The 25535-nt window shown below is 46.4% G+C and overlaps 2 protein-coding genes across 7 annotated transcripts in view; one reads left to right on the forward strand and one right to left on the reverse strand.

The window, feature by feature from the left end:
• LOC123802766 (uncharacterized) overlaps positions 1 to 2217 on the reverse strand; it is a 27156-nt gene extending 24939 nt beyond the window's left edge. For 4 of the 6 annotated variants that reach the window (XR_006782642.2, XR_015723369.1, XR_006782641.2 and 1 more), the window contains exons 1-2: positions 1667 to 1734; positions 140 to 215 (exon numbers count right to left, since the gene is read on the reverse strand). Coding sequence is in view for 2 of the 6 variants with exons in the window: in XM_087859791.1 (XP_087715917.1) it covers positions 191 to 288; positions 1667 to 1757; positions 1890 to 1975; positions 2086 to 2215 (405 nt within the window). In the remaining 4 variants the exon portion in view is untranslated. Of the gene's footprint in view, positions 1 to 139; positions 289 to 1666; positions 1758 to 1889; positions 1976 to 2085 lie in introns of those variants that run through there. The other 2 variants (XM_087859792.1, XM_087859791.1) reach the window with 2 other exon arrangements.
• ANOS1 (anosmin 1) overlaps positions 1 to 4278 on the forward strand; it is a 182171-nt gene extending 177893 nt beyond the window's left edge. The window contains exon 14 of the mRNA XM_045813659.2: positions 413 to 4278. Within this exon, the coding sequence (XP_045669615.2) occupies positions 413 to 471 (59 nt within the window). The 3' untranslated portion in view covers positions 472 to 4278. The remainder of the gene's footprint in view (positions 1 to 412) is intronic.
• The last annotated feature ends 21257 nt before the right edge of the window (positions 4279 to 25535 follow it).

The raw sequence follows: 25535 nt of genomic DNA on the forward strand, positions 1-25535 counted from the left end.
CTACAGGTTTGTGTGTTGATAAGAAAATGGAGAAGTAATCCTGGGTTTAATGATTGATTATAGAAGCACATTTGCCCCCATCACTTTTCATGCCTGGAATTTAAACAGCGCTCAGCATGGGAGAGCGTGGCGCCCCTACCTTGGTCAGGGTTGGGTCAAGGCTTTCCTGATGCTCCTTTGAAACTGGGTTTCAGACACGTTCTGGTGACGTGTTTCTGTTCCGAGGAGAGAGGAAGCACTTGGCTTGGAGCTGGAAGCAGGAAGGAGCTTGTCCCGGTCCTCCTGTGACTGTGTGGACCGAGGGAGGGGAGCCCGACGCGGACGGGAGCACGCGGTGGGTCTGATGCTCTCACCGCCAGTCCCCGGCTTCCCTAGAGCAACATGACTGATGCGCGTGTCCTGTCCCCCCCAGGACCCCATTTGAAACCTCGGCATCCTCATCATTACAAGCCTTCTCCAGAAAGATACTAAACGGCTCGAACACTGAGAATTGAAGAAGGAGCAAGCAAGTTGAGCTTCGCGGTGTAGACACGCTGTTACAGAGGCAGCAGGTGCCCCGCGTGACCGCCCTCTCCTGTGTAACCTTGTGCCCTGGGTCCCTCGGCCCATCTCGACACAGCTGGAGACGAGGGACACACAGCCGGTGGGGTGGACCCCCCTTCCTAGAACGGAGGAAATGAAGACGAGGCCCATTGACCTGCAAATCGGAATATCCACGGGCGAAGCGCTACTGAGGGAGCGCACGCATGAGCGCTCCCTGACTTCGGAGCGGCGACGTCTCACAGCCAAGCCGTGTAATGAGTACACATGCAGACACACACTACGCATAACGTTCATCAATAAAACGTTTTTAAATTAAATGACTGCTCTGATTTGCAAAATCAAATAAGGTGATGCGGCTTGTAGGCCCTATGTATCCAAATCTTTCCTAAGATGATTTGTATCCCATGGGATATTTTCTTCACCTCAGAAACGGCAACGGCGTCTCAACCACAGACGTCCGCACCTGCAGCCCCCGAGCCCCGTTCGCACAAAGCGAACGAGCATCCCCTGTGCGAGCTGTGCTTTAGGAAAGGCTCCCCAAGCAGGGAGTGTTCAGCAAACCCGCTGCTAGCCAGTCTGCCCTGCAGAAATTAATTGAATGCTTCGTCCTATAAAATGAGAGACCTTCCTGATAAGTTTTCTTATTTATGTTTCCCTTTTTCCCTCCATGCAGAAAAGAGCTGCGGGTATGCTTTGTTTTACCCCTTCGTGTATTTCAAAACCTACAAAACCTCTTGCTTAAATTGAGAATCCCAACTGTTGAATATTTTCCAATCTTTACTGAGATTTGCCTTTTCTTAAAGCTATCTATCTGAATGCTAGAACATTCTCGGGAATGTAGGACAAGAGGCTTTGATAGAGGACAGCTCTTTACTTGCCTTTATTCTTTCTGTGGGGCTGCTTGGCTGCAAACGCGACCCCTTGCTAGCGTGGACGCGGCTCAGAGCCCACCACCCATGCTGGGGCTGCCGAGCACTGGGGCAGCCTTAAACCCACAGACGTTCACTTTCATCCAGGTTTTTCGTGAGGGAATAGCCACAGGTGTGGTTTGAGATATGCATCTATGTCTGTGTACCTATGTGCGTGCACACACACAGACACACACACCTGGAGTGCGACTCACCACGGACATTCTCTTCACAGCTCACCGGGGGCGCCGAAAGATCGGTTCTTGTAAAGGGAAGGGTCACGTATTTTCCCCGTCGCTGTTTCTTCTGTGAGGAAAGGGCAGTTCGTCAACATTTCATCATCATACAGGAAGGGCTTGCTCCTCTCAGGGTGCAGCTCAGTCAACCTGGGAAATGTGCGGGACCGTCGTCTGGGGTTGTGGTGGTGGCCCTGGGTACCTGCCGTGCTGTGGGTTTCTGGAGGACTGTGGATGCACAGACGGCTCGGAGCTCCTTCACCGCGTGAGCGTCGGAAGACAAACGAGCTACAAGCGGGAGACAGAGCATTTTTATTATCACATGGATGCGTTTCTTTAGGAAACGCGGTCTGTACGTGGAAACAGTGAGAACTGTCTCCTGTGTAGCGAGGACTTACCGTGACGATGCAGGCGACGTTTCGCAGCTTTGTGCAAGTGACCCCCGTGGGAAAGGCGAGCCTGAAGGCGCACGGGCTTCCAGATGCTTGTCCGCGGCTCCTGACGCGGTCGGGACAGACTCGGCCCCATGTGCTCTGAATCCCCTGGCTTCTCACGGAGAGAACAGGAAGCACCCCTCGTTTCAAACCGCCCCAAGCTCGACCTGCAACTGGGACTGACGCCAGTGCCACGAGCCGCATCTGAGTTTCAAATTCCCAAATTTTCACAAGTGAAGACGTCTAATATCGGCTACAGGTTTATCTTTACCCTGAATTTGTCACGAACAAATCCAGTATCTGTGCCAGCCAATTTCTGTACTGTTGTATAGTTCAAAATGCAGGAGTGTATACATAGGTATGAAATATTATTAAATTATTATGTAAGTTTGATTATAAAAGTGTAATTATGTGTCTTTTGTCTGGGTAACAGACAATGAGCAAATATATTTCTAGTTTGGGTGAAGGTCCTAAAGCTGACAGCTTCCTTACAGAATCGAAAGCAGCTCCTGTGAGCATCTAATTTTGCAATAACAAAACTTAAATTTTATTCACATTATTGGAAGAAAAAGGCTATTCCTTAGATGATTAAGGAAACAGGAGTTTCTTTTATGAATTTCAATGACCTTCAATAATATGCAAATCGGCTGACATAATTACAATTTTTTTTACATTTTAAAAATTTGAGTGTCCTGATAAAGGCATACAATCTGTGGGTTTCTTCTTTAAACATTGTTTTAGTGGCTAAGTCTCTAATATGTCTTATTAAAATTAAATGCATCTGTCTCATAGGAGAAAACACCATCAGTGATAATATTTAGTCTTAGCACCCGAGCCCATCAACAATACCAAGTGCGGACATCGCGGGGTTACCTCGGTGTTCCGTCTGTCCACCCATCTGTCTGCAGCCCGCGCGCTCGCTGCTGGTGACCCGCTCCGCGCTCTTCCCACTGGAGCTCTGCGTGCGCCCTTCCAAGTCCTGCATTGTGCTCATAGGACATATTAGAGACAATGAAATTGTTAATCATCTTTTCAGGAAACAACCTGCTGTCAAAGTTCAAGTGTATAGGTATGTCTGTGTGCCAGGAGCCTAGACAAACCTGTAAGTAACCCTGCAGAGCGGGTTTTGTCCCCGTCAGCGCGGCTGGTGGGAGGGCTGGGTCACCATCTTTTTCTGGGTGCTGCGTGCACCGTAAGGGGCCCAGCAGCGGCCCTGGCCTCACCCACCGCATGTCAGGAGCACTCCCCCAAGTGTGACAACCCACAATTCTCCACACATTGCCAGCTCGCACTTGGGGGATAAAGCCCCCCCAACCCCGGCTGAGAATCCGTGCACCAGAGAGGGAGTGACCTTTACTAAACACGGGAGAATTTGCCTTGTCTGAGGGACCCAGGAAATGGCAGGTGTCAGTCCCAGCAGCCGAGCGACAGCTGGGAACTTTGACTGCAAAGCCCTGAATTGTGTCTTTTCTGTTCACTGAGAAACCCGACGGGGAGACTGAATTCTGAGGTGTGTCTCCATCATCCGAGTGCAGATATTTTGTCCTTGGTATCGTCCGTCAGCGTGGTGTGTGATAAGGACTTATTTATTTAAGGCCCTTTCTTACGCCTCGGGCCATGGATTTACTCATCACTCATCCCTAGGATTGCAAATAGCTGTCAATCTTGTTAAACCTTCACATTGTAACCAGCACACAAAGACTGAATATCTGTTGCATGTACTTATAATTCATTTAAAATAATAAATGCATAAAGACGGTGACTCTTATCTATGGTTGTGCATGGCCAGACTCTGTTTCTTACCTCTACTATTTTAGCCACTTACACAATTTACAGAGTGATTAACAGAGGTCTGTAGGTAAAGTAATTATTCTTTCTCTCCTTAATTATACTGTAGTGTGCAGATAACAACAGCCACGTTCTCATCCCAGTGGCCTACAGAGAGCACGTCTCTTCTACTGGTCATTTCAAGTCAATATTTATTTATGTATGTAATAAAAAAAGTGATTTTTGTGTCTGTCATGTTACTTAGGAGTAATCTTGTAAAAAAATTTTGTAAAAACAAAGTATTGTAAATAGTCTGATGTTCTGTGACTCATTATTTTCATGTTAGAGTTTGTACATACTGATTCAGTAATAAAGTATCCTTAAACCTGACCAGTGGACTGGACTCCTCTATTTACCGAAAAAAAACCCCCAACAAAACGCACTTTTATTTTTCCATTTTTCTCTGTGTTCCAGAGAGACTGAAGCAGTCAGTATGAATGGAATGTGAGGTGTGGTGAGTGTCAGGAGACAGTACTTCATCCTAATGAAAGTGCTTTGCGGTTTGACAATAAACACGTGAGAGTTCTCCCACCGTATTTACTTAGGACCGGTGCTGCTGACGGCTTTGGTGTTTTTTTTTTAAAGATGATTTGACACAGTGAGCAAACGAGCGTGCTCGACATGACTGGGGGACGGGTAGACGGAGAGAATCTCAAGCACACGCCCTGCTGAGTGGGGAGCCTGACGTGGGCTCGATGTCACGACCCTGAGATCATGCCTGACCCGAGCTAAAACCTAGACCTGGACACTCTGCTACTGAGCCGCCCACCCAGGCACCCCTTGGTGGCACTTTTTATCATTAATCTGCACTTTTAAAGTGTGTCCCCCCCCCCCCCCCGCCCGATGTAGCCATAAAATGCTAGAGGTAGGCAGTGCTTCTGAGCTGCACCTGTCTCTCCCAACACTACGCACTATGTGGCGGGCTTCCAGTATCCAAGAAGAGGTTTTTTTTTTAAGATTTATGTATTTGGGGGGTGGAGAGGTAGACGGAGAGAATCTCAAGCAGGCTCCCTGCGGAGCGCGGAGCCGATACAGGGCTTGATCCCACGACCCTGAGATATGACCGGAGCTGAAATCAGGAGTTGGACACTCCACCAACTGGGCCACCCGGGTGCCCCCCCCACCCCCGGGTCAGAGAGTTTGGAGAGCTTCCTGCGTTCCCGCGGGGACATCAGTGGGCCCGGAGCGAATGTGCTGATGAATGAGCAGAACGCCGCCCCAGGAAGCGTGAGGAGTAACACAGTGTGACCGTGGGGAACCTGGATCTTTTTTCTCTTCCATAAAGTCACCCTCTTCATCTATACGTTTATTCATGCAACATGTCCTCAGGCTCTGCTGTGTGCCTGGCCCCGTTCTGGAGGGGGTGACATTGCCCACAGAAGGAAAGCTCCCTGTTTGCAGGGGTTCTCGTTCTACTAGGCGGAGATGTGACCCATACCACGTAACAAGCAACGGATAGTAAGTGGTAAGTGGGAACACTGGGAGGCGGGGGGCACAGAGGCTGAACTGCAGTCAGACAGGCCAGGATAGCACGGTCGGGGGCTCGTGCACATTCCTGAACATGACCGTGGCTGCCGCGTGCAGGAGAGACTGGAAAGACAAACGCAGCAGCGCAAGACCAGGCCTCTGTGCAGGTGAAGACAGGACTGCAGATTAAAATGCAGGGGTCACAGCAGACGTGCAGAGAGGCCAACAGACGGAGGGTACGTTCTGAAGTTGAACTGGCAAGACCTGTATGAGCAGGTGAGCCAAGGACAGGAATATAAACCTGTTCAAATCAGCATGCGGTCATCTTCCCATTACAACGGAGCCGGGTCCTTTAAACACAATTAGCAAGAACACGGGTGAGTCCAGAACCCAAAGGCCACGTACGGCGGGGCTGCATTTTTATCAGACGTCTGGACCCGGCAAGTCCGCAGACGCAGCAAATGCGGTGGCTGCCGTGAGCTGGGGCCGGGGATGCGTGAGTCTGCTCCGCGGGTGCGTCTCCCTCTGGCGTTAAGGGCCAGGTCTGCAAGCACACGTGGCCCGTGTGCCAAGTGCCACTGAGCTGCACACTGCAAAACGGCTCACGTTGTGTTATTACGTGAGTCTGTCTTCAACAGAAAACAAACACGAGTAATTCCAGCTCACTTCCTGGGACAAACACTGGTACGGATCGTACTGAAGCGTGACTTCCCGGCCGCAGCAGTGGGGGGACATCCACGTCCCTACATGCAGGGACACGGTCCCTCCGACTTCCCGATGCAAAGGAAGCAAACGTGGGCCAGAGAGCTCCAGTGGTCTGGACCGCGGACAGAAGTGTCGGGGTTTTACTCTCGGGCCTCCCTAGCACAGCCTAGAATATCGGACGACACCAGCCCTCGACATGGTGGGGCCGCTGTCACCACGGAAGCAACCTCACCCCAGACGACCGCTGCCCTTGGTGCTCTCGCTTCCCGGAGCCCTTGTCCACTCGCTGATCTGCGGCTTCTCGTTCCCATCAGCTGCGTGGCCACCGCACTGCCACGTACTCTTCCCTGCTCTTCCTCCCTCCCCCCATCCACCCACCCCTTCAAAGCACATCAGACTCTGCTCCTGCCACACTTCTCCTCCCTGCGCAACATGGTGGGGTCTACACGTGGTCAGGGTGGGTTGGAAGCCACGGCAGAGGCTCCAAACCCCACGAATGTTTGTCGTATTGTGTCCTTTGGGGAGACGTTTTCACTCAGCTGTGTCCTGGTTATGACGTGGACTTTAACACACTCCCGCCGCTAACGGAACACGGCACGTGAGGACAGGCAGCTGTGGGTGATGGAGGAACCGGTACAACCGGAAGAACTGGGTCCTGTCTTGTGTGGTGGTACGTGGAGCACGCCTGCCCCATCCCTGCCTCGGCTTCCCCCTCAAAGTGAGGATTTCACCCTTCGTGGTTACTTGGAAGCTGGGTTTGGTGATGCAGCAGTGCTTTGAAAATTCCAAGGCGTGTGTGTGTGTGTGTGTGTGTGTGTGTGTGTGTGCGCGCACGCACGTGTGTGTCTAAAATGTCAGGTAACTGGGGGTTGCAATGTCTGTGACAATGTAGTGCGAGTGAGAGGAAGGGCACGGCTGTATTTGCGGCGACACCTTCCGGCGTGGGCTCTGCGGGAGTGACGGCTGCCTGCAGAGCACGGCACGCGCACGGTGCACGCAAGGTCTTCGCAACGAAGAGCTCTGATCTACACACAATGCACTCGGCGGTTCACAAGACAGACCAACACTGAAAACACTCAGAATTCCGAGCGAATGGCGGGTGAGCAATAATGAGAAGCCCCTGTTGGAACCCCGCCACGCGGAGAGCAGAAGCTGAGGCGGGGGCATGAGGACGCACGACAGAGCGTGCAGCCCGGGGCACCGTCGCTGGAGAGCGCGGCTGCCATCCTGCACGTAATCACCGGTCCAAGGTCTGACTCGGATGCCGCCGCACGCTTCGGAACGGGCACACCGCGGCGGGGACGGCGGGTGCAGGGCACGGGCGGCAGAGCTGGGGCCCAGCAAGCGCAAGGTCTATGCCCCAGCTCTCAGCGGGTCCCAACGGCTTGTGTCAGACTTCACTGAAAATCCACACCCTCACGCGGGTCCATCTTTTTTGGCAGACGTCATCTTTTGAGTGTGTGTGTGTGTGCGTTCAACTTGTTTTGAGTACATTGTAGATTCACGTGCAACTGTAAGAAGTAATAGAGATTCTCACCCTGGACCTTCCTCCAGTTTTCCCCCATGGTGACATCGTCCTAAACCCCAGTCTGATAGCACAGCCAGGAAATCGGCGTCGGTCCCGGCCACAGGGCTTATTCCCGTCTCACGGGCTGTCCCTGCACAGACGTGTGTGTGGAATTCCGTGTGAGTCTATGACGTGTGTACGGGCCACTGTGTGTGAGGCAGAACCTCTCACAGACACAATTACTTAAAGAAAGTAATTTTAAGGAAGGTACTGTATATTTTTGCTCATTTCCCTAAGACCGAATGCCATTTGTCGTATGTTGATTTTAGGTATAATGCTATAGAAATGATTGACTCAATATGCCTTCAGCACTGTCTTGAATTTCAGTCCATGAACTGTACTGTGAAGGGGCTACCTGTCTGAGAAGTCTGTCCCAAAAGATCCGTCTTGTTCGATGAAACTAAATGTAAGTACAATTAAAATCTATAGATGTGAAAAGTCATTTCTCAGACTAAGAGTCATCCGGGTGCATAGACCATATCTATGGTCTAGAAGTGGATTTGAGGGGGGGAGAAAAGGAAAGTGAACCTCACTGTTCTTTAGAACAGTCCACGCTGCCCCACGTAGGAAAGAGATTCCAGTTTCAGGCTAACGCGACCCCTCAAGAGTGAGTTCTGAGTGATGGCCTCCGTGGTCAGCATGCCCCTGGGTCAGCGGCTCTCAAGACTGGCTGCCGACTGAACCCCCGGGAGCGCTGAAGACGACCAGGGATTCGGGAACCTGCAGATCTGGGTGCCGTGTGGACAACGGGCCTGATTTCGAGTGTCCCCGGCACAGGCTAGCACATGCCTGGTGGAGAACCCCTCCTCCAGACGATGCGGGGACACGCGTGAATGGTCAAGGGCATCGGCGCTCCTGCTCACAGAGCTGAAGACGTGAAACGTCGTCCTGAAGCAGACCATTCTGACAGCAGCACAGGAAGTTTCCTGCGCGATCTCTGTGCTTCCCGAAGCCACAGGCGCGGACGTGGGGCGTGCACGCTAATGCACACGTGAAGATACACGCACGGACACACGTACACGCACGCGCTGCCCACGCAGTCCTCTCTGGGGTGCAACTGGGAATATACTGTGGGGCACGCTGAGAAAACATACGGGCAGTCAAACAGAGTTTGGCTATTCCAGCGCGTTGTTAGTGGAAATTGCAGTCTTTTCCGGACTGCTGGCACGGCTTTCAGAGAGGGAGCTTGTGCTGATTTAGATGAAGTCAGAACAGCCAATTAGGATCGATCTGTCGCTGGACTTCCAGCACCAGATCGTGTGCAACCCAGAACTGATGTGGACTGACCTTTTTGTCCCAGATATCCCCTTCCTCATCGCAAACAACAGCCCATCAAATGCAATGGGGATCATGACGAATAATGGAAACCATCCCTCACGCCTTTGTTGAGTGGACCCTCCGGGCATCGCGCTGGGTCGAAGACAAGGCCCTCTCTGCAGTTTACCGGGGCAACAGCTAACAGAATTAACCCCTAGAGCTAACATTTACTGAGGGCCGACGCACAGTGAGGCACTTGGCTAAGTGTGCTTTTTGCATGAGTTCATTCACTTCTGCAACTGTCCGAAGGGGGATGGCAGCATCTTAAAGCTGAGGGAGGGAGACACAAGTCAGCCCACGATCAGGTGGCTTGTGCAAAGTCTGTAACTGAGTATCAGGCCAGGATCCTTGAGGTTAACCACGAAACTCTTCTCCCGGCCAGCCCATCCTCCATAAGCTCACCTTACAAGAGGTACGATGTAGAACATGGCCGGTAGGACGACCCTAGGCTCGTCCTGTCCCACAGACTCAACCACATCAGTGTAAATCACCCAAAAATGACCCAAAGATTCTCCACAAGTACAGGTAGAGAAGAGGCCACATCAAAAAGGGCAGGGAGGGTGGAAATGCATTTGGGAACCAGACTGACTCACAGGACTGTCTACGGAGGGGAGGGACACTGAGGCACGGAGAAGGGGGAGGTGCAGAAGCCATAGCAGGCACCCCCGCTTTAGGGACCCACGTATGGAAAACGAATCCCTGTAACATTTGGCTTTGAAAACCAGAGGAGCTTGTCTTCTCACGTTCTTACGATCAGTGGGGCTTAACACCTGGAACCTTAAAAATCAGCAGGCTCGGCTCTGGGAGAGCCTGAGGGCGACAGCAAACTCAGTCTCTGCCCATGAAAAGGCAACACTACAAACAACACTGCTGAGGTCCAACAGAGAAGCAGCAGCTTGAAAAACACCTGCGATATTCGGCAGAGAGATCTGTTTACTCTCAGAGCATAGGGAGAAGGACAGAGATTGTTGGGAGACTTCTCCAAGAACAAAGGAGCTGGCGGGCACCATTCCCACCACTAAACCAGCCCTACGAGAAATCTTAAAGGGGTATCTTTGAATGGAAACGGCCATCAGCAGGAGTAAGAAAAGGAGGAGCACGAAAGCAGTAAAATTAAGTGCATCTATAAAAATCGGTCAAGGGACTCATAAAACAAAAGATGTAAAGTGTGACGCCATAGGGGCACCTGGGTGGCTCAGTCGGAGCGTCCGATTCTTGATTTTGGCTCAGGTCAGGATCTCTGGGTCGTGAGATTGAGCCCCGCATTGGGATCTATGATGTGGAGCCTGCTTAGGATTCTCTCTCTCCCTCTCCTTCGGCCCCACCTTCCCCCGTCCATACGCTTTCTCTAAAAAAAAATAAAGAATAAATAATAAAAATAAAATTTTAAAGTGTGACAGCACATACTTAAAACATGGCGGGGTAGGACTAAAGTATGGGTACAAACATCAGCAACTACCTACATAACGTAGACCGGTACATGCACAGGATGTAAGATGTTGTCCATAAACCGAAGGGCAAGCACAAATCAAAAACCAGTAACAGACACGCAAACAATAAAAGGAAAGGAATCCAAGTATGTCGCTAAAGAAAGCCAACTAACTGTGACAGAAGACAGCAAGAAAGGACCACAGCAGAACTACAAAAACCATAATGCAAGTAACAAAATGGCAATAAATACACACTTATCAATAAATACTTTGACTGTAAATGGATATCAAACAAACGATATCAGATGGGGGAATGGATTAAACAGAAACAAAAACAAACGAACCCCATCTATGTGCTGCCTATAGGAGACGCATTTCAGACCTAAGGACACATGAAAATTGAACATGAAGGGATGGGAAAGTATTTATTATGCAAATAGAAATGATAACAAAACCTGGGTAGCAATTCTTATATTGGACAAAATAGACTTTAAAACAAAGACTGTAACAAGAGACAAAGAAGGACACTATATAATCATAAAGGGGCCTAACCAACAAGAAGATAAAATAATTGCAAATATTTATGCACCCAACATGGAGCACCCAAATACATAAAGCAGCCATTAACAAACATAAAGGAAGTAATCGATAGTAATACGACAGTAGTAGGGGAGTTTAACACCCACTCAGTTCAATGCACAGATCATCTAAACAGAAAACCAGCAAGGAAGCAGTGGCATTGAGTGACACACTGGATGGATGGATCTAAGAGGTATATTCAGAATATCCCATCCTAAAACAGGGGAATACACATTCTTTTCAAGTGCACATGGGACATTCTCCAGAATAGATTACATTATTAGGCCACAAAACAAGTCTCAACAAATTAAAAATAGGTGAAGTCATGTCACGCACTGTTTCTGACCACAATGCTATGAAACTAGAAATCATCCACAAGAAAAAAATGTGGAAAGACCACAAACACACGGAGGGTAAATAACATGTTACCAAATGATGAATGGATCAATCAAGAAGTCAAAGAGGAAATTAAAAAAAATACATGGAGACAAACAAAACAGTCTAAAAAAAGCTGATCCAAGAGGGAAGCTTGTAGCAAAGTAAGTGTACTTCACGAAGCAAGAAAAATCATAAAGAAACAACCTACCCTTACAACTAAGGATCTAGACAAAGAACAAAGAAAACCCAAAACCAGTAGAAGGAAGAAAATAATAAAGATTACAGCAGAAATCAACAAAATAGAAACTAAAAAACCAACAGAACAGATCAATGAAGCCAGGAACTGGTTCTCTGAACAGATCAACAAAACTGATAAAGCTTTAGCCAGATACATTTATTTTTTTTATTTTATTTTTTTTAAAGATTTTATTTATTTATTCGACAGAGAGAGACAGCCAGCGAGAGAGGGAACACAAGCAGGGGGAGTGGGAGAGGAAGAAACAGGCTCACAGCGGAAGAGCCTGATGTGGGACTCGATCCCGGAACGCTGGGATCACGCCCTGAGCTGAAGGCAGACGATCAACCGCTGTGCCACCCAGGCGCCCCTAGCCAGATACATTTAAAAAAAGAACAGAGAGAGAGACAAAATCAGAAATCAGAAATAACCACCAACACCATAGAAATACAAAGGATTACAAGAGAATATCACAAAATATTATATGCCAACAAATTGGACAACCTACTAAGAAATGGATAAATTGCTAGAAACATCTACCTCCCAAACCGACTCAGAAAGAAACAGAAAATTTGAACAGGCTGATTACCAGAAATGCAACTGAATCAGAAATCAAAAAACTCTTGGGGCGCCTGGGTAGCGCAGTCGTTAAAGCGTCTGCCTTCGGCTCAGGGCGTGGTCCTGGCGTTCCGGGATCGAGTCCCACATCAGGCTCCTCTGCTGGGAGCCTGCTTCTTCCTCTCTCACTCGCCTGCTGTGTTCCCTCTCTCTCTGGCTGTCTCTCTGTCACATAAATAAATAAAATCTTTAAAAAAAAAAAAAAAAAAAAGAAATCAAAAAACTCTCAATATGAATCTAATATAACCCTGTGTGTTAACTCTACTGGAATTAAACAAACAAAAAACCTCCCAGTAAACAAAAATCCACGACCAGGTGGTTTCACAGGGGAATTCTACCAAACATTTCAAGAAGAGGTAATAACTAGAGACTCTTAAATATAGAGAACAAACTGAGGGTTGCTGGGGGGGAGGAAGGTGGGGGGATGGGTAAATGGGTGATGGGGAAAACATAATAAAAAAGAAGAGTTAATAACTATTCTTTGCAAACTATTCCAAAAGACAGAGGAGAGCTTCCAAATTCATTATATGAGGTCAGCATTACCCTGATACCAAAACCAGATAAAGACACTTAAAAAAAAAAAAAAAAAGGAACCACAGGCCAGTATCTCTGAGAAACATAGGATGCAAAATTCCTCAACAAAATATTAGCAACAAAATCCGACAATACACTGAAAAAATTTATTCACCATGGCCAAGTGGAATTTATTCCTGGGATGCAAGGGTGGTTCAATATTCACAAATTAATCAGTGTGATAGATACATCACCTCAACAAAAGAAAGTATAAAAACCATATGATCATTTCAATAGATGCGTAAAAAGCATTTGACAAAGTACGACATCTGTTCACCATAAAAACCCTCAACAAAGCAGGTTTAGAGGGAAGGTACCTCAACATAATAGAGGCCATTTATAAAGAACTCACAGCTAACATTATACTCAATGGTGAAAAACAGAGAGCTTTCCCCCTAAGACCAGGATCAATATGTGTATGTCCACTCTCACTACTCTTATTCAACAGAGTACTGGAAGTCCTAGCCACAGCAATCAGACAAGAAAATGAAATAAAAGGTATCTAGACTGGTAAGGAAGAAGTAAAACTTTTTTTTTTTTTAAGATTCATTGAGAGAGAGAGAGAGAGAGGGAGGGAGAGAGAAAGAAAGACAGAGAGAGAGAGAACCTGGGGGGAGGAGCAGAGGGAGAGAGAATCTCAAGCAGACTCCCCATTGAGCACAGAGCCTGATGCAGGGCTTGATCTCATGACCCTGAGATCACGACCTGAGCCAAAATCAAGAGTGGGATGCTTAACCAACTGAGGCACCCAGGCACCCTAGGAAGAAGTAAAACTTTCACCATTTGTAGGTGACATGATACTATATAGAGAAAACTCTAAAGAATCTTCCAAAAAGCTATTAGAACTATTAAAAGAATTCACTAAGGTCTCAGGATACAAAATCAATACACAGAAATATGTTTCATTTCTGTACATTAATAACGAAATAGCAGAAAGAGAAATTAAGAAAACAGTCCCATTTACAATTGCACCAAAAATATAAAACACTTAGGAATAAATTAAGCAAGGAAGTAAACAGTCTGTACTCTGAAAACTATAAAACTTTGATAAAAGAAATTGCGGACAGTACAAACAAATGGAAAGATATTCCATGGATTGGAAGAAAATACTGTTAAAATATCCATACTACCCAAAGCAATCTGCAGATGTAATGCAATCCCTCTCAGAATATCAACAGCATTTTTCAGAGTTAGAACAATCCTATGATTTTTACGAAACTACAAAAGATCCCAAATAGCCAAAGCAATCTTGAAAAAGAAGAACAAAACTGGAGCTATCTCAATCCCAGATTTCAAGATAGACTACAAAGCTGTAGTGGCCCAAACAATGTGATATTGGCACAGAAACAGACATACAGATGAGGAGAAGAGAACAGAGAGCCCAGAAATAAACAACTTATACAGTCATCACCTCCAACAAAGGAGGCAAGAATGTGCAATGGGCAAAAGTCTCTTCAACAAATGGTGCTGGGAAAACTGGACAGCTCCATGCAGAAGAATAAAACTGGACCACTATCTTACGCCATACACAAAATAAACTCAAAATGGATTAAGGATCTAAATGCAAGATCTGAAACCATAAAAATCCTAGAACAGAGCACAGGCAATAATCTCTCTGACACTGGCTACAGCAACATTTTTCTAGATATGTCTCCTGAGGCAAGGGAAACAAAAGCTAAATTAACTATTGGGACCACATCAAAATAAAAAGCTTCTGCACAGCGAAGAAAACCATCCATAAAACTAAAAGGCAACCTACAGAATGGGAGAAGACACTTGCAAAAGACATATCTGATAAAGGGTTAGTATCCAAAATATATAAACATATAACTGAACATCAAAAACCCCAAATAACCCAATTAATAAGGAACAGAAGACAAGAACAGACATTTCCTCAAAGAAGACATCCAGGTGGCCAACAGACACATGAAAACACGTGCAACATCACTCATCATCAGGGACATGCACATCAAAACCATGACGAGACATCACCTCACACCTGTCAGAATGGCTAAAATCAACAACACGGGAAGCAACAGGTGTTGGTGAGGATGTGGAGAAAAAGCTGTGGGTGGGAATGCAAATGGTGCAGCCATTCTGGAAAACAGTATGGAGGTTCCTCAAAAACAATTAAAAATAGAATTACCATCTGATCCAGTAATTCCACTAATGGGTAATGGGTATCCACACAAAGAATACAGAAACACTAATTTGAAAAGGTATATTCTCCTCTATGTTTAACGCAGCATTATTTACCATAGCCAAGTTATGGACACAAGCCAAGGGTCCAAGGATAAGATACACGGATAAAGAAGATGGGGTATCCACACACAAGGGTCCACTGATAAGATACATGGATAAAGAAGATGGGTATCCACATACAAGGGTCCACGGATAAGATACACAGATAAAGAAGATGGGGTATCCACATACAAGGGTCCACGGATAAGATACACAGATAAAGAAGATGGGGTATCCACATACAAGGGTCCACTGATAAGATACACGGATAAAGAAGATGGGTATCCACATACAAGGGTCCACGGATAAGATACACAGATAAAGAAGATGGGGTATCTACACACAAGGGTCCACGGATAAGATACACGGATAAAGAAGATGGGGTATCCACACACAAGGGTCCACTGATAAGATACACAGATAAAGAAGATGGGGTATCCACATACAAGGGTCCACTGATAAGATACACGGATAAAGAAGATGGGGTATCCACATACAAGGGTCCGCGGATAAGATACACAGATAAAGAAGATGGGGTATCCACATACAAGGGTCCACTGATAAGATACACAGATAAAGAAGATGGGGTATCTACACACAAGGGTCCACTGATAAGATACACGGATAAAGAAGATGGGGTATCCATATACGATGGAATATCACTCCCCACCACAACAAATGAAATCATGCCATTTGCAATGACACGGTCGGATCTACAGGAGATAATGTTAAGTAAACTAAGTCACAGAAAGACGAATATCATACGATTTCACTCATAGGTGGAGTTTGAAAACATAACAAATGAACAAAGAAATAGACAAACTAAAAAACAAACTCTAGAGAACAAACTGGTGGCTCCTAGGGGGGAGGTGGTGGGGGAAACGGGAGGGATGAAGAGCACACTTGTCGTGACGGGCACGGAGTCGTGCACAGAACTGTTCGTCACTATATTGCACACCTGGGACCGATAGAACACTGCACGTTAACTGTACTGGAATTCAAATTTCAAAAAGAAGGTACTACCATGTCGCCTGTAAGTAAGCACATGACGTTGTGTGTGTGTGTGTGTGTGTGTGTGTGTGTGTGTGTGTGAGAAACACTACGTATCTACGTGTGACAGGTGTATGATTCCGGGTGTATACGATAGTAAGTCCACTTATTATGTAGAGATGGAGCTTGAGTTAAATGTCAACATGACTGGATACACAAGTTTTGTCTGTTTATACTTCTGTCTTCTGCAGTTACACCTGACTGATTCCATCAGGTCTTGGTGGTGGGATGTCCTGAGAGCTTCTGAACTGATGTTAACATGCAGAGGGAGAGAGTACCACTGCCTGACAGGTTATCCGAATTCTGCAATTTGCCTGCAACCTAGCTGTTTTCGAAACATGACGAGGGTTTGCCGACTGGCATGTGCACTGATCACAGTATGGGAACACTTACAGTCGTCTACAAAATCTTTCCCTTTTTCCTCTCCACCCTCCCTTATTCCGATAGGACAGAGGTCTTAAATGTTTAGCTATTTTACACAGGACATTATTCTTACTTTTTAGTTTCTGAGCACACTTGGGAAACCTCAGGAGGCATACTTTTAAGGACTTAGTCCAGACTTGAAGAAAAGTACTGTGCTTACGTGGTCATGGGTTTTGTTTGCAATGATTCACCATGCTGCGTTGGCCAAGACGTGCATGGTCCCCACGTGTCATTACTTCCTGTCAAAAGGCCAGTCAGATGATAAATTTGGAAGTCTAGGCGGGAGGGCTTAAGAAGCGAACTAAAAAGAAGCCCCCTTTTCAGGCTGGATCTCACGCAATGTTCTTGTTTGCACGACAAGACTTGGGGGCACGTGTGCACGTCTGGCTCCGGGCCATGTTGCCAGGCGCTCAGTATTGGCCCGGTCACATCAGACTGGAAGGTGGAGATGCATTTTTGGGAACATTTTACGTGGGCAAATGTTTCCCGTTTTTTTTTTTTTTTTTTTTTTTTTTTTACTACATCTGCATAGAAGTTAGTGGCTACTGAATGAACTATGTCAAATGATAAATGTAAATATCATGAAGCAATCACCTTCCTTAATTTATAAAAGGTTTATTGACTGATGAGGAGATTGAAGACCCCATGTTATTGTTTGTCCACATGAAGATAATGACCATTCTCTTCCAAATGTACTGCATGCCATGACTTGAGGTTTAATAATGGAAGTATTTACTGGAACGCCATTCCCCAAGGTGGTCACGCTGGAGGGAGTGGCTGATGAACGATGCCCTCGTATTTGCAAGACCAGAGATGCGAAGCGATTTCAGGCTTTCTTTATCGTCGGTTCACTTACAGCACTGCCTGCATCCACACTGGTGAGCTGCCACTCCGGTTCCGGGCTGGGGGGGACAGGCGGTGAGCTGAGACGCCCTGCCGGCCTCGTGTATCAGACTGTCCCCTGGCGCCCTCACACAGGTTCCCAGAAGTGCTACCAAGCCAAAGCCCAGGCCAGATTCTGTTTGCACACCAGTGAAGGCGCGGACGGGCCCTGCCGCGGCCCCCCGAGCACAGGCGTGAGCGCCCACCGCTGTGAGCACAAAAGCAACTCTGTCCCTTCACGGCTGAGCATTCACACGTGCTGTACTGTCACCTGGGCGAATGCCAGCTTCCCCAAGAAAGGCCTGAAGCCAAAACATCTCTCCAGCTGATGACAACTCAGCACCTGTGAAAAGCAAAGGAAAGCACTGGGGGGGGCGGGGGGGGGGCGTCATGGAGAGTGGAGTCTGGGTCCTGCAACGGCCCGGCGGCTCCAGGAAGCCAAGCCGGGTAACATGAGAGCAGCGCAGACCCGCGGGCCTCGCACTGCACCGAAGCACAGCCCAGAACCTGAAGTGTGTATGTGAGGGAGACGCACGGGCTCTCGGCGAAGTCCCTGGCCAGTCTTGAAAGACGCGTCTTCTGCGTGAATATTTTACCGCCCGAAGGAATCATTTGTGAAGGTTGCTCTTTGTTGCGGAGCCGTTATCCATTTCCCCCCCACTTCGCCAGAACACTGAGGACTTGGCAGGAGGCAGATTTCTTGGGGTCTGTCCAGGTCCCAAAGGCAAGAGATCTTTAGTCAGAGACAAAGGCTGGGCTTTGCAGCTGGGAGGGGGCCTTCCAGTCAATTCTGGCATAAAGGAAGAGAGTTTCTCTGCACCCATAAACAGACTTGTCAACCCGGGGAGGCCTGTGTGGGCTGGCGGCCCAGTTCAGGGAGGAGCTGCTAACTGGGGGTGGGGGTGGGACAAACACACCAGGGTTCAACCCGAGCCATGCCTGGGAAGACAGACAACGGTGCGCGTGCGAATGGCCCCGCAGTGCGCTCTGGGGGCCACCAGGGTACCTCTGAGAATTCAGTGGGGTGACTCATTCAGGGGTCATTCCCCAAGCGACCCCTTTTTTGGAGAAAGCCAAACCCTGTGTGTCACCTTAAGGGCTACACTTGATCATTCCATTTGAAATGTGTACGGACTCCCTGTTAACTTGCTTCAACTGCGGCGTTCACGATTCCGTGGTCTTAGAACTTTCTGTACAGCACACGGGACTGGAGGAGCGTATTCTGAGTGACTTCTCTCTCTCGCCACCCCCACTCCGTGCTCTCTCTCTCTAACTGCAGCAAAACCTTTGCTACCTGGCATGCCATAAACTCTATGCAAAGACTGCCTGTGTCCTTGACTCTATGGGCCCAGAAAACCTGATGAAGGGAGGCCGATCCTGGGGAATGCGTTTTCTCTCCCGCTCGTCTCCCCTCCTTGGGGCTGCCTGCGTGCTGGGTGCGAGGCTCCTCCTTCCTGCACCCAAGCCGGCCGTGGTGCGCCGTGTCCCACGGTACCTCACTCCTGTCTTCTCGGCTGCCTTTCTGTTCTGCTCACGGGTCCAGTATCTATACGGCGCCATCCAGATGATGCAGGATAATGTCCTATTCTCAAGTCAGCTGACGGGCAACCTCAACCCTATCTGCAAGCTTGATTCTCCCTTGCCACGGAAGGTAGCAGTCACAGATTCCAGGGAGTCGGATGCGGACGTGGGGGAGGCCGCCGATCTGCTTCCCTAGTACGTGAATATGTTCTCAGATGAAACCACTCGCATAGGACACAAACGCAAACTCAATATGAAAGCTTCGCATTTCTTACTCCCTACCTCAGCTATCGGGAGCTGCTCATGACTGACATTTTCCGTGTACCCCGCACCTTTCCCGCGATGCTTCTACTCAGTGAAGCCTCTTCTTTTTGTATGAAAATCCAATCAAACTACATGCATTATTCTCCAACCTGCCTTTGCGTCCATGAATGTTTAATTGATCTTTCCACATCCATGCACATAAATCCAGCTGTTCTTTGTAATTAGAATGTCACCATTGGAAAACCATAAATCGTATGACCATGTTCCTACGGATGGAGTCTGAGGGTTGATTTTCCTCCAGTTTGTCACTGTGTTCTTGTTTATATATATGTCCTTGTACATGTACCTGTGTTCATGTGCAGACACCCCCCCGCAATGCGTGTGTCTGTATATGGCACTATTTGACTTTATATTTAACATAAATGTATGTATAAGTTATACATTTATTTAACCTTACTGTGATGAGCACTGAGTGTTATAAGCAACTAATGAATCATTGAGCAGTACACCAAAAACTAATGATGTACTAAATGTTGGCTAATTCAATTTAAATTTAAAAATTTAAAAAACAAACTTATCCTTAAATATGGATCTATCTCTCCTTGTACATGTATCTGTAGGTAGACATGCAGGTATTTCTGGAATGGACAATGAAAACAGATTCCAGAATACGTGCAATTTATTTCAGAAGTTGATGCAGTCATACCACAATTTTCTCTGACGTGTCATTTCCCCAGCTCCACGTCAACACTATCTAGTATAACTTTCCACAATGTCAGTATGTTGTCTAAGAAATACTAGCTCAGGTTGCTTTCCTTTGATTTCCTGTCTTACTGGAAAGCTCTAGCAATGCTGGATCTGCTCACTGGCCAGTCTTCACTGTTTATGTCCAATTGTGCCATTTGCCAACTTGTTTTTCCACTTTACAATTTTTTTATACAGAAATATAGGAACCAAGCCTGGCAGTGTGCAAACAGCCCCTACAGGGGTCAGCACCAGTCCAAAGTGACTCCTACCCCAGGGAAAGGGGAAGATAACCACACACAGCATCTGAACGTGGCCCAAGGAGGGGACTGGAGGGACATGGGCCTGAGGGCAGGCCTTGCCCATCTGCCCCCAGAGAAGCTAAAATAGGGAATGTGCCTTGCGTGCGGTGCTCCTGCATCGCTGGCAAATGCCTGGTTTGGCTCAAGTTGGGCCCAGACTGGCCCACCAACAACACAGGGACCAAACTGCCTACAACCGGTAGACAGCCATTGCAGACGACGGGACCGAAGGCCACAGTGGCTCAGCCACAACAGGATGGCACATGCAACACACACACGAGACAGCCGTGAAGTGTCAGGCTCCGGAGAACAGGGGACACTGCACTTCAGGGCACTACGGGACTTCTTCATAAGGCCACTCCTTTCCCAAGAGCAGGAGACGTAGCTGACTTTCCTAACACAGAAACAGACACAGGAGGCAGACAAAATGAGGAGACAGAGGAATATGTCCCACATGAAAGAACAGGACAAAATCACAGCAAGAGAGCTAAAGAGAGGTATGTAATATGTCTGAGAGAGAATTTAAAGTTATGGTCAAACGAATACTCACCGGATGTGAGAAAAGAGTGGAGGGGACCTCAGGAAGAAATTCAACGAAGAGACAGAAAACAAAGGAACCCAATCGGAGATGAAGGACTCAGTAACTGAAATTAGAAATACATGCGATGGGATGAATAGGCAACCAGAGGAAGCAGAAAAAAGCTTCAGCAACCTGGAGGGCAGAGTAATGGAAAGTAATCACAGTGTGCAGCAGAAATAAGCACAGTTATGAAAGATAAGAACAGACTTAGGGAACTCAGGGGCAACATCAAGCATGATAACATTTGCATTACAGGGGTCACAGAAGAAGCAGAGTGAGAAAAGGGGGCAGAAAATGTTTTGGAAGAAATAATAGCTGAAAGCTTCCTCAATCTGGGGAAGGACACAGAAATCCAGATCAAGGAGGCACAGAGAGCTCCCGACAAAATCAACCCAACGACGTCCACTCCAAGACACACAGTAATTAAATGGCAAAGAGTAGTGTTAAGGATAGAATTTTTTAAGCATCAATAGAAAAGAAAACACAAAGACAGTAAACCTGATAAAGCTATCAGATTTTGTAGCAGAAAATGTGCAGTCTAGAAAGGGCTGCATGACATATTCAAAAGGCTGAAAGAAAAAAAAAAACAAAACAACACCTGCAGCCAAGAATACTCTATCCAGCAAGGCTATCATTCAGAACAGAAGGAGAGATAAAGAGTTTCCCAGACAAACAAAAGTTAAAGGAATTCATGACCATTAAACCAACTTCATGAAAAATGTTAAAGGGCACTCTCTGAGTGGAAAGGAAAGAACATTAAGTAGGAGTAAGAAAAGTAGGAAGCACAAAAGTAGTACAATTAAGTATGCTGATAAAAATCAGTGAAGGGATTCACAAAATAAAAGGATGTAAAGTATGACACCATATTATCTAAAATATGGGAGGAGTGGAGTAAAGAATAGGTTCAAACGTAAACGACCATCAGCTACAACAATCAGACAACACAAATAAGGGGCATCCAAATTGGCAAGGAAGAAGTCAAACCTTCACTCTTTGCACATAACCTGAACACCCAAAAGACCACAAAAAACTGGTAGAACTGAAACACAAGTTCAGTAAAGTCGTAGGATACAAAATCAATGCACAGAAATCTGTCGCATTTCTATACACCAATACGGAAGCAGCAGAATGAGAAATTAAGAAACCAGTCTCATTCATAATCGTACCCAAAACAATAAAATGCTAGGAATAAACCTAACCAAAGAGGTGAAGACCTATACTCTAAAAACTTTAAAACACTGATGAAAGAAACTGAAGACGACACAAACACATGGAAAGACATTCCATGCTCATGGATTGGAAGAATAAATATTGTTAAAATGTCCACACTACCCAAAGCAATCTACACATTCAATGCAATCCCTACCAACAGCATTTTTCACAGACCTAGAAAAAACAATCCTACAATTTTTACAAAACCACAAAAGACCCCAAATAGCCAAAGCAATCCTGAGAAAGAACAAAATTGGAGGTATCACAATCCCCGATTCAAGATATCAAGATATACTGCCAAGCTGTAGTAATTATAACAGTACATTATGGGCACAGAAACAGATACATAGATCAGTGGAACAGAACAGAATGCCCAGAAATAAACCCATGAGTATATAGTCAATCAATCTTCAGCAAAGGAGGCAAGAATATACAATGGGAAAAAGACAGTCTCTTCAACAAATGGGTGTTGGGTAAACAGAAGAGCTATATGCAAAACAATGAAGTGGACCACGTTCTTACACAAAAATACAATCAAAATGGATTAAAGACCTACATGTAAGATCTGAAACCATAACAATCCTAGAAGAGAGTACAGGCAGTAATGTCTGTGATATCAGCTTGAGCTCCATTTTTCTAGATATGTCTCCTGAGGCAAGGGAAACAAAAGTAAAAATAAACTACTGGGACTCCATCAAAATGAAAAGTTTCTGCACAGCAAGGTAAACCATCCGCAAAGCTAAAAGACAACTTCCCGAATGGGACAAGATATTTGCAAATGACCTGATAAAGGGTTAGTATCCAAAATATAGAGAGAAGTTATATGACTCAACACAAAAAAACAAATCATCCTATTAAAAATGGGCAGAAGACATGAACAGACATTTCTGCAAAGACGACGTATAGATGGCCAACACACACACGAAAAGATGCTCAACATCACTCATCATCACAGAAATACAAAACTACAACAAGTTGTCACAGTTGTCAGGATGGCTGAAATCAAGAAGATAAGAAACAACAGGTGTTGGCGAGGATGCGGAGAAAGGGGAACCCTCGTGCACTGTTGGTGGGGATGCAAACTGGTGCAGCCACTGTGGACAACAGTGTGGAGGTTCCAAAAACACTAAAGACAGAAATGCCATATGTTCCAGTAATTACACAATCGGGTATTTATGCAGGGAAAGCAAAACCTCTAAGTTGAAAAGCTATCTGCACCCCACGTTCACTACAGCATTATCTACAACAGCCAAGACATGGGAGCGACCTCAATGCCCACCGGGAGATGAACGGAGAAGGACAACGTGGTGTGTACACACACTATGGAATACTACTCAGCTATAAAAAAGGATGAGATTGTGCCATTTGAAAAAACACAAATGGACCCGGAGGGCATTATGCTCAGTGATACAAATCAGACTGAGAAAGACAAATGCCATAATATTTCACTCATAGGTGGTGTCTTAAAAAAAGAATAAAACACAAAAAGCAGAATCAGAAGTATAACAACAGGGAAATGATGGTTACGGCGGGGAGGGGAGGGCGGTTGGGCAATATCCATGGAAGAAGAGGGAGTGACAGGCCTCCAGTTACGAAATAAGTCACAAGGATAAAACACAGAGCGTAAGGAGTACAAGAAATGATTCTGCAATACTGATGTAATGGGGCATATGGTAGCTCTACTGTGGTGAACACAGCACAATGTATAAACTTGTCCAATCGGTAAGTTGCTCACCTGAAAGTAAGGTAACACTGTGTGCCAACTATACTCAGGTAAAAAACAAAAAAGACCAACGCACTCTAAGTGCCAGGGATAGGAATGGGGGTGCCGGTCATATCGGGGCTCTAGGGGTGGCGGAGTGAGTGATGTAATGGGATTGAGGTTTTGGGCGGGATTTCTGTAGCACGAGTGGAGGGCAGCTCTCAGACAAAGGCAGTTCTTACGTTGTTTTTTGGGGGGTTTTTTTGGTTAGAATGTTTAACTAAATGCTATCTACAAAGAGCTATTTCTTCAGCCCCTTCCCAGTTTCAAAAGAGGCAGGATAGATGTGGGTGACTACACTTAAAGAGCTAAGGCCTATTTTTGTCAAAAGGGAACACAACTCTATGTTTAGACTAGCTTCCCCGTGTGCGATGGGGCACCCCTCGTGTCCGAAATAGGGCGTCAGGGGCACCTAAGACTCTGTAAATTACAAGCATCCATGATTGTATTCATATACAGTTTCTTTGTAAAACCATCACAGAAGTACAAAAACGCCGAGGTTAACATAAATTATAAGCTCAAAGGGGCGCCTGGGTGGCTCAGTGGTTAAGCATCTGCCTTTGGCTCAGGGCATGATCTCGGCGTTCTGGGATCGAGCCCCACATCAGGCTCCTCTGCTGTGAGCCTGCTTCTTCCTCTCCCACTCCCCCTGCTTGTGTTCCCTCTCTCGCTGGCTGTCTCTATCTCTGTCAAAATGAATAAATAAAATCTTAAAAAAAATTATAAGCTCAAAATATTTTTCCATGTATTTTTATGTATATATGATGCATACTCACTTATATTCTCTTTAAAAGCAATACTTTCTCTTATATTCTGCTGTCTTGCTCATTAATGGTTTAGTAAGACAGTTAGTGATTATTTCGATGCGTAATATATACTTGGGAAAGGTTCGTAGCTCACAATATTGTATGTAAATTCACATTTTAAATAATGCTCTTGATGACTTCAGATCTGGCTTGTCTGATCTCATTAGATGGTCACCGTGTGGACCTCGTCATATGGCCTCGTAATGAAAAGTTTCCACTAGGCCTAAACTGGAGAAGAAACAGCTGAGCCCGCATCTGGCTCTCCTGCACTTGATTTATGCGTAAGTATTTTCAATCCACACTTTTTTTTACAGGACAGTTTGAACCTTCATGTCGATTTGTGTGGACTAGATTAGTTCACCCTACATGAGATATTCAGCAAATCTCCTTAAGTGTGCATGTGTCACATCACACTAACAGCTGGCAGTTAAGGAACAGCGTGCTCTGGGCTCTTCCAAGACGTACAAACTCCCAACTTACCCTCAGGATATCCTGCATTCCAAGCCCATGACACATCCCATCTGTCATGTGAGCAGCCAACACCAAGCCAACTGTCAGGAATCAATACACCTTAATCACTCTCTTAATTACTCAGGTAGACATAAATACCAATATGGGTTCTAGTACTTTCTTCCTGCACCCAAATGGGTTGTTTGATGAATCCCACCCTACACTGAAGACCATCAGATGTACCAACAACCCCTAGAGGACAGCCAGACCGGGGCTGCCTGTGGAATTACCTCCAGAAGGGAATTTAAAACACAAAACAAAACCCAACTTCTTCCACACTTTATAATTCACTTTGTGGAAGGAAGGACACTTCTTGGGCTACCAAGAAAGGAAATACATTTTAGTAGCATTTTCATTTCCACAGTTCATACCAACTGCAGTATACGGACGTGAGACTTACGTAGGGCGGGCCTTACTCTGG

Source organism: Ursus americanus, chromosome X (genome assembly GCF_024610735.1).
Source record: "Ursus americanus isolate L20-20 chromosome X, mUrsAme1.1.p, whole genome shotgun sequence".
Classification (NCBI taxonomy): domain Eukaryota; kingdom Metazoa; phylum Chordata; class Mammalia; order Carnivora; family Ursidae; genus Ursus; species Ursus americanus.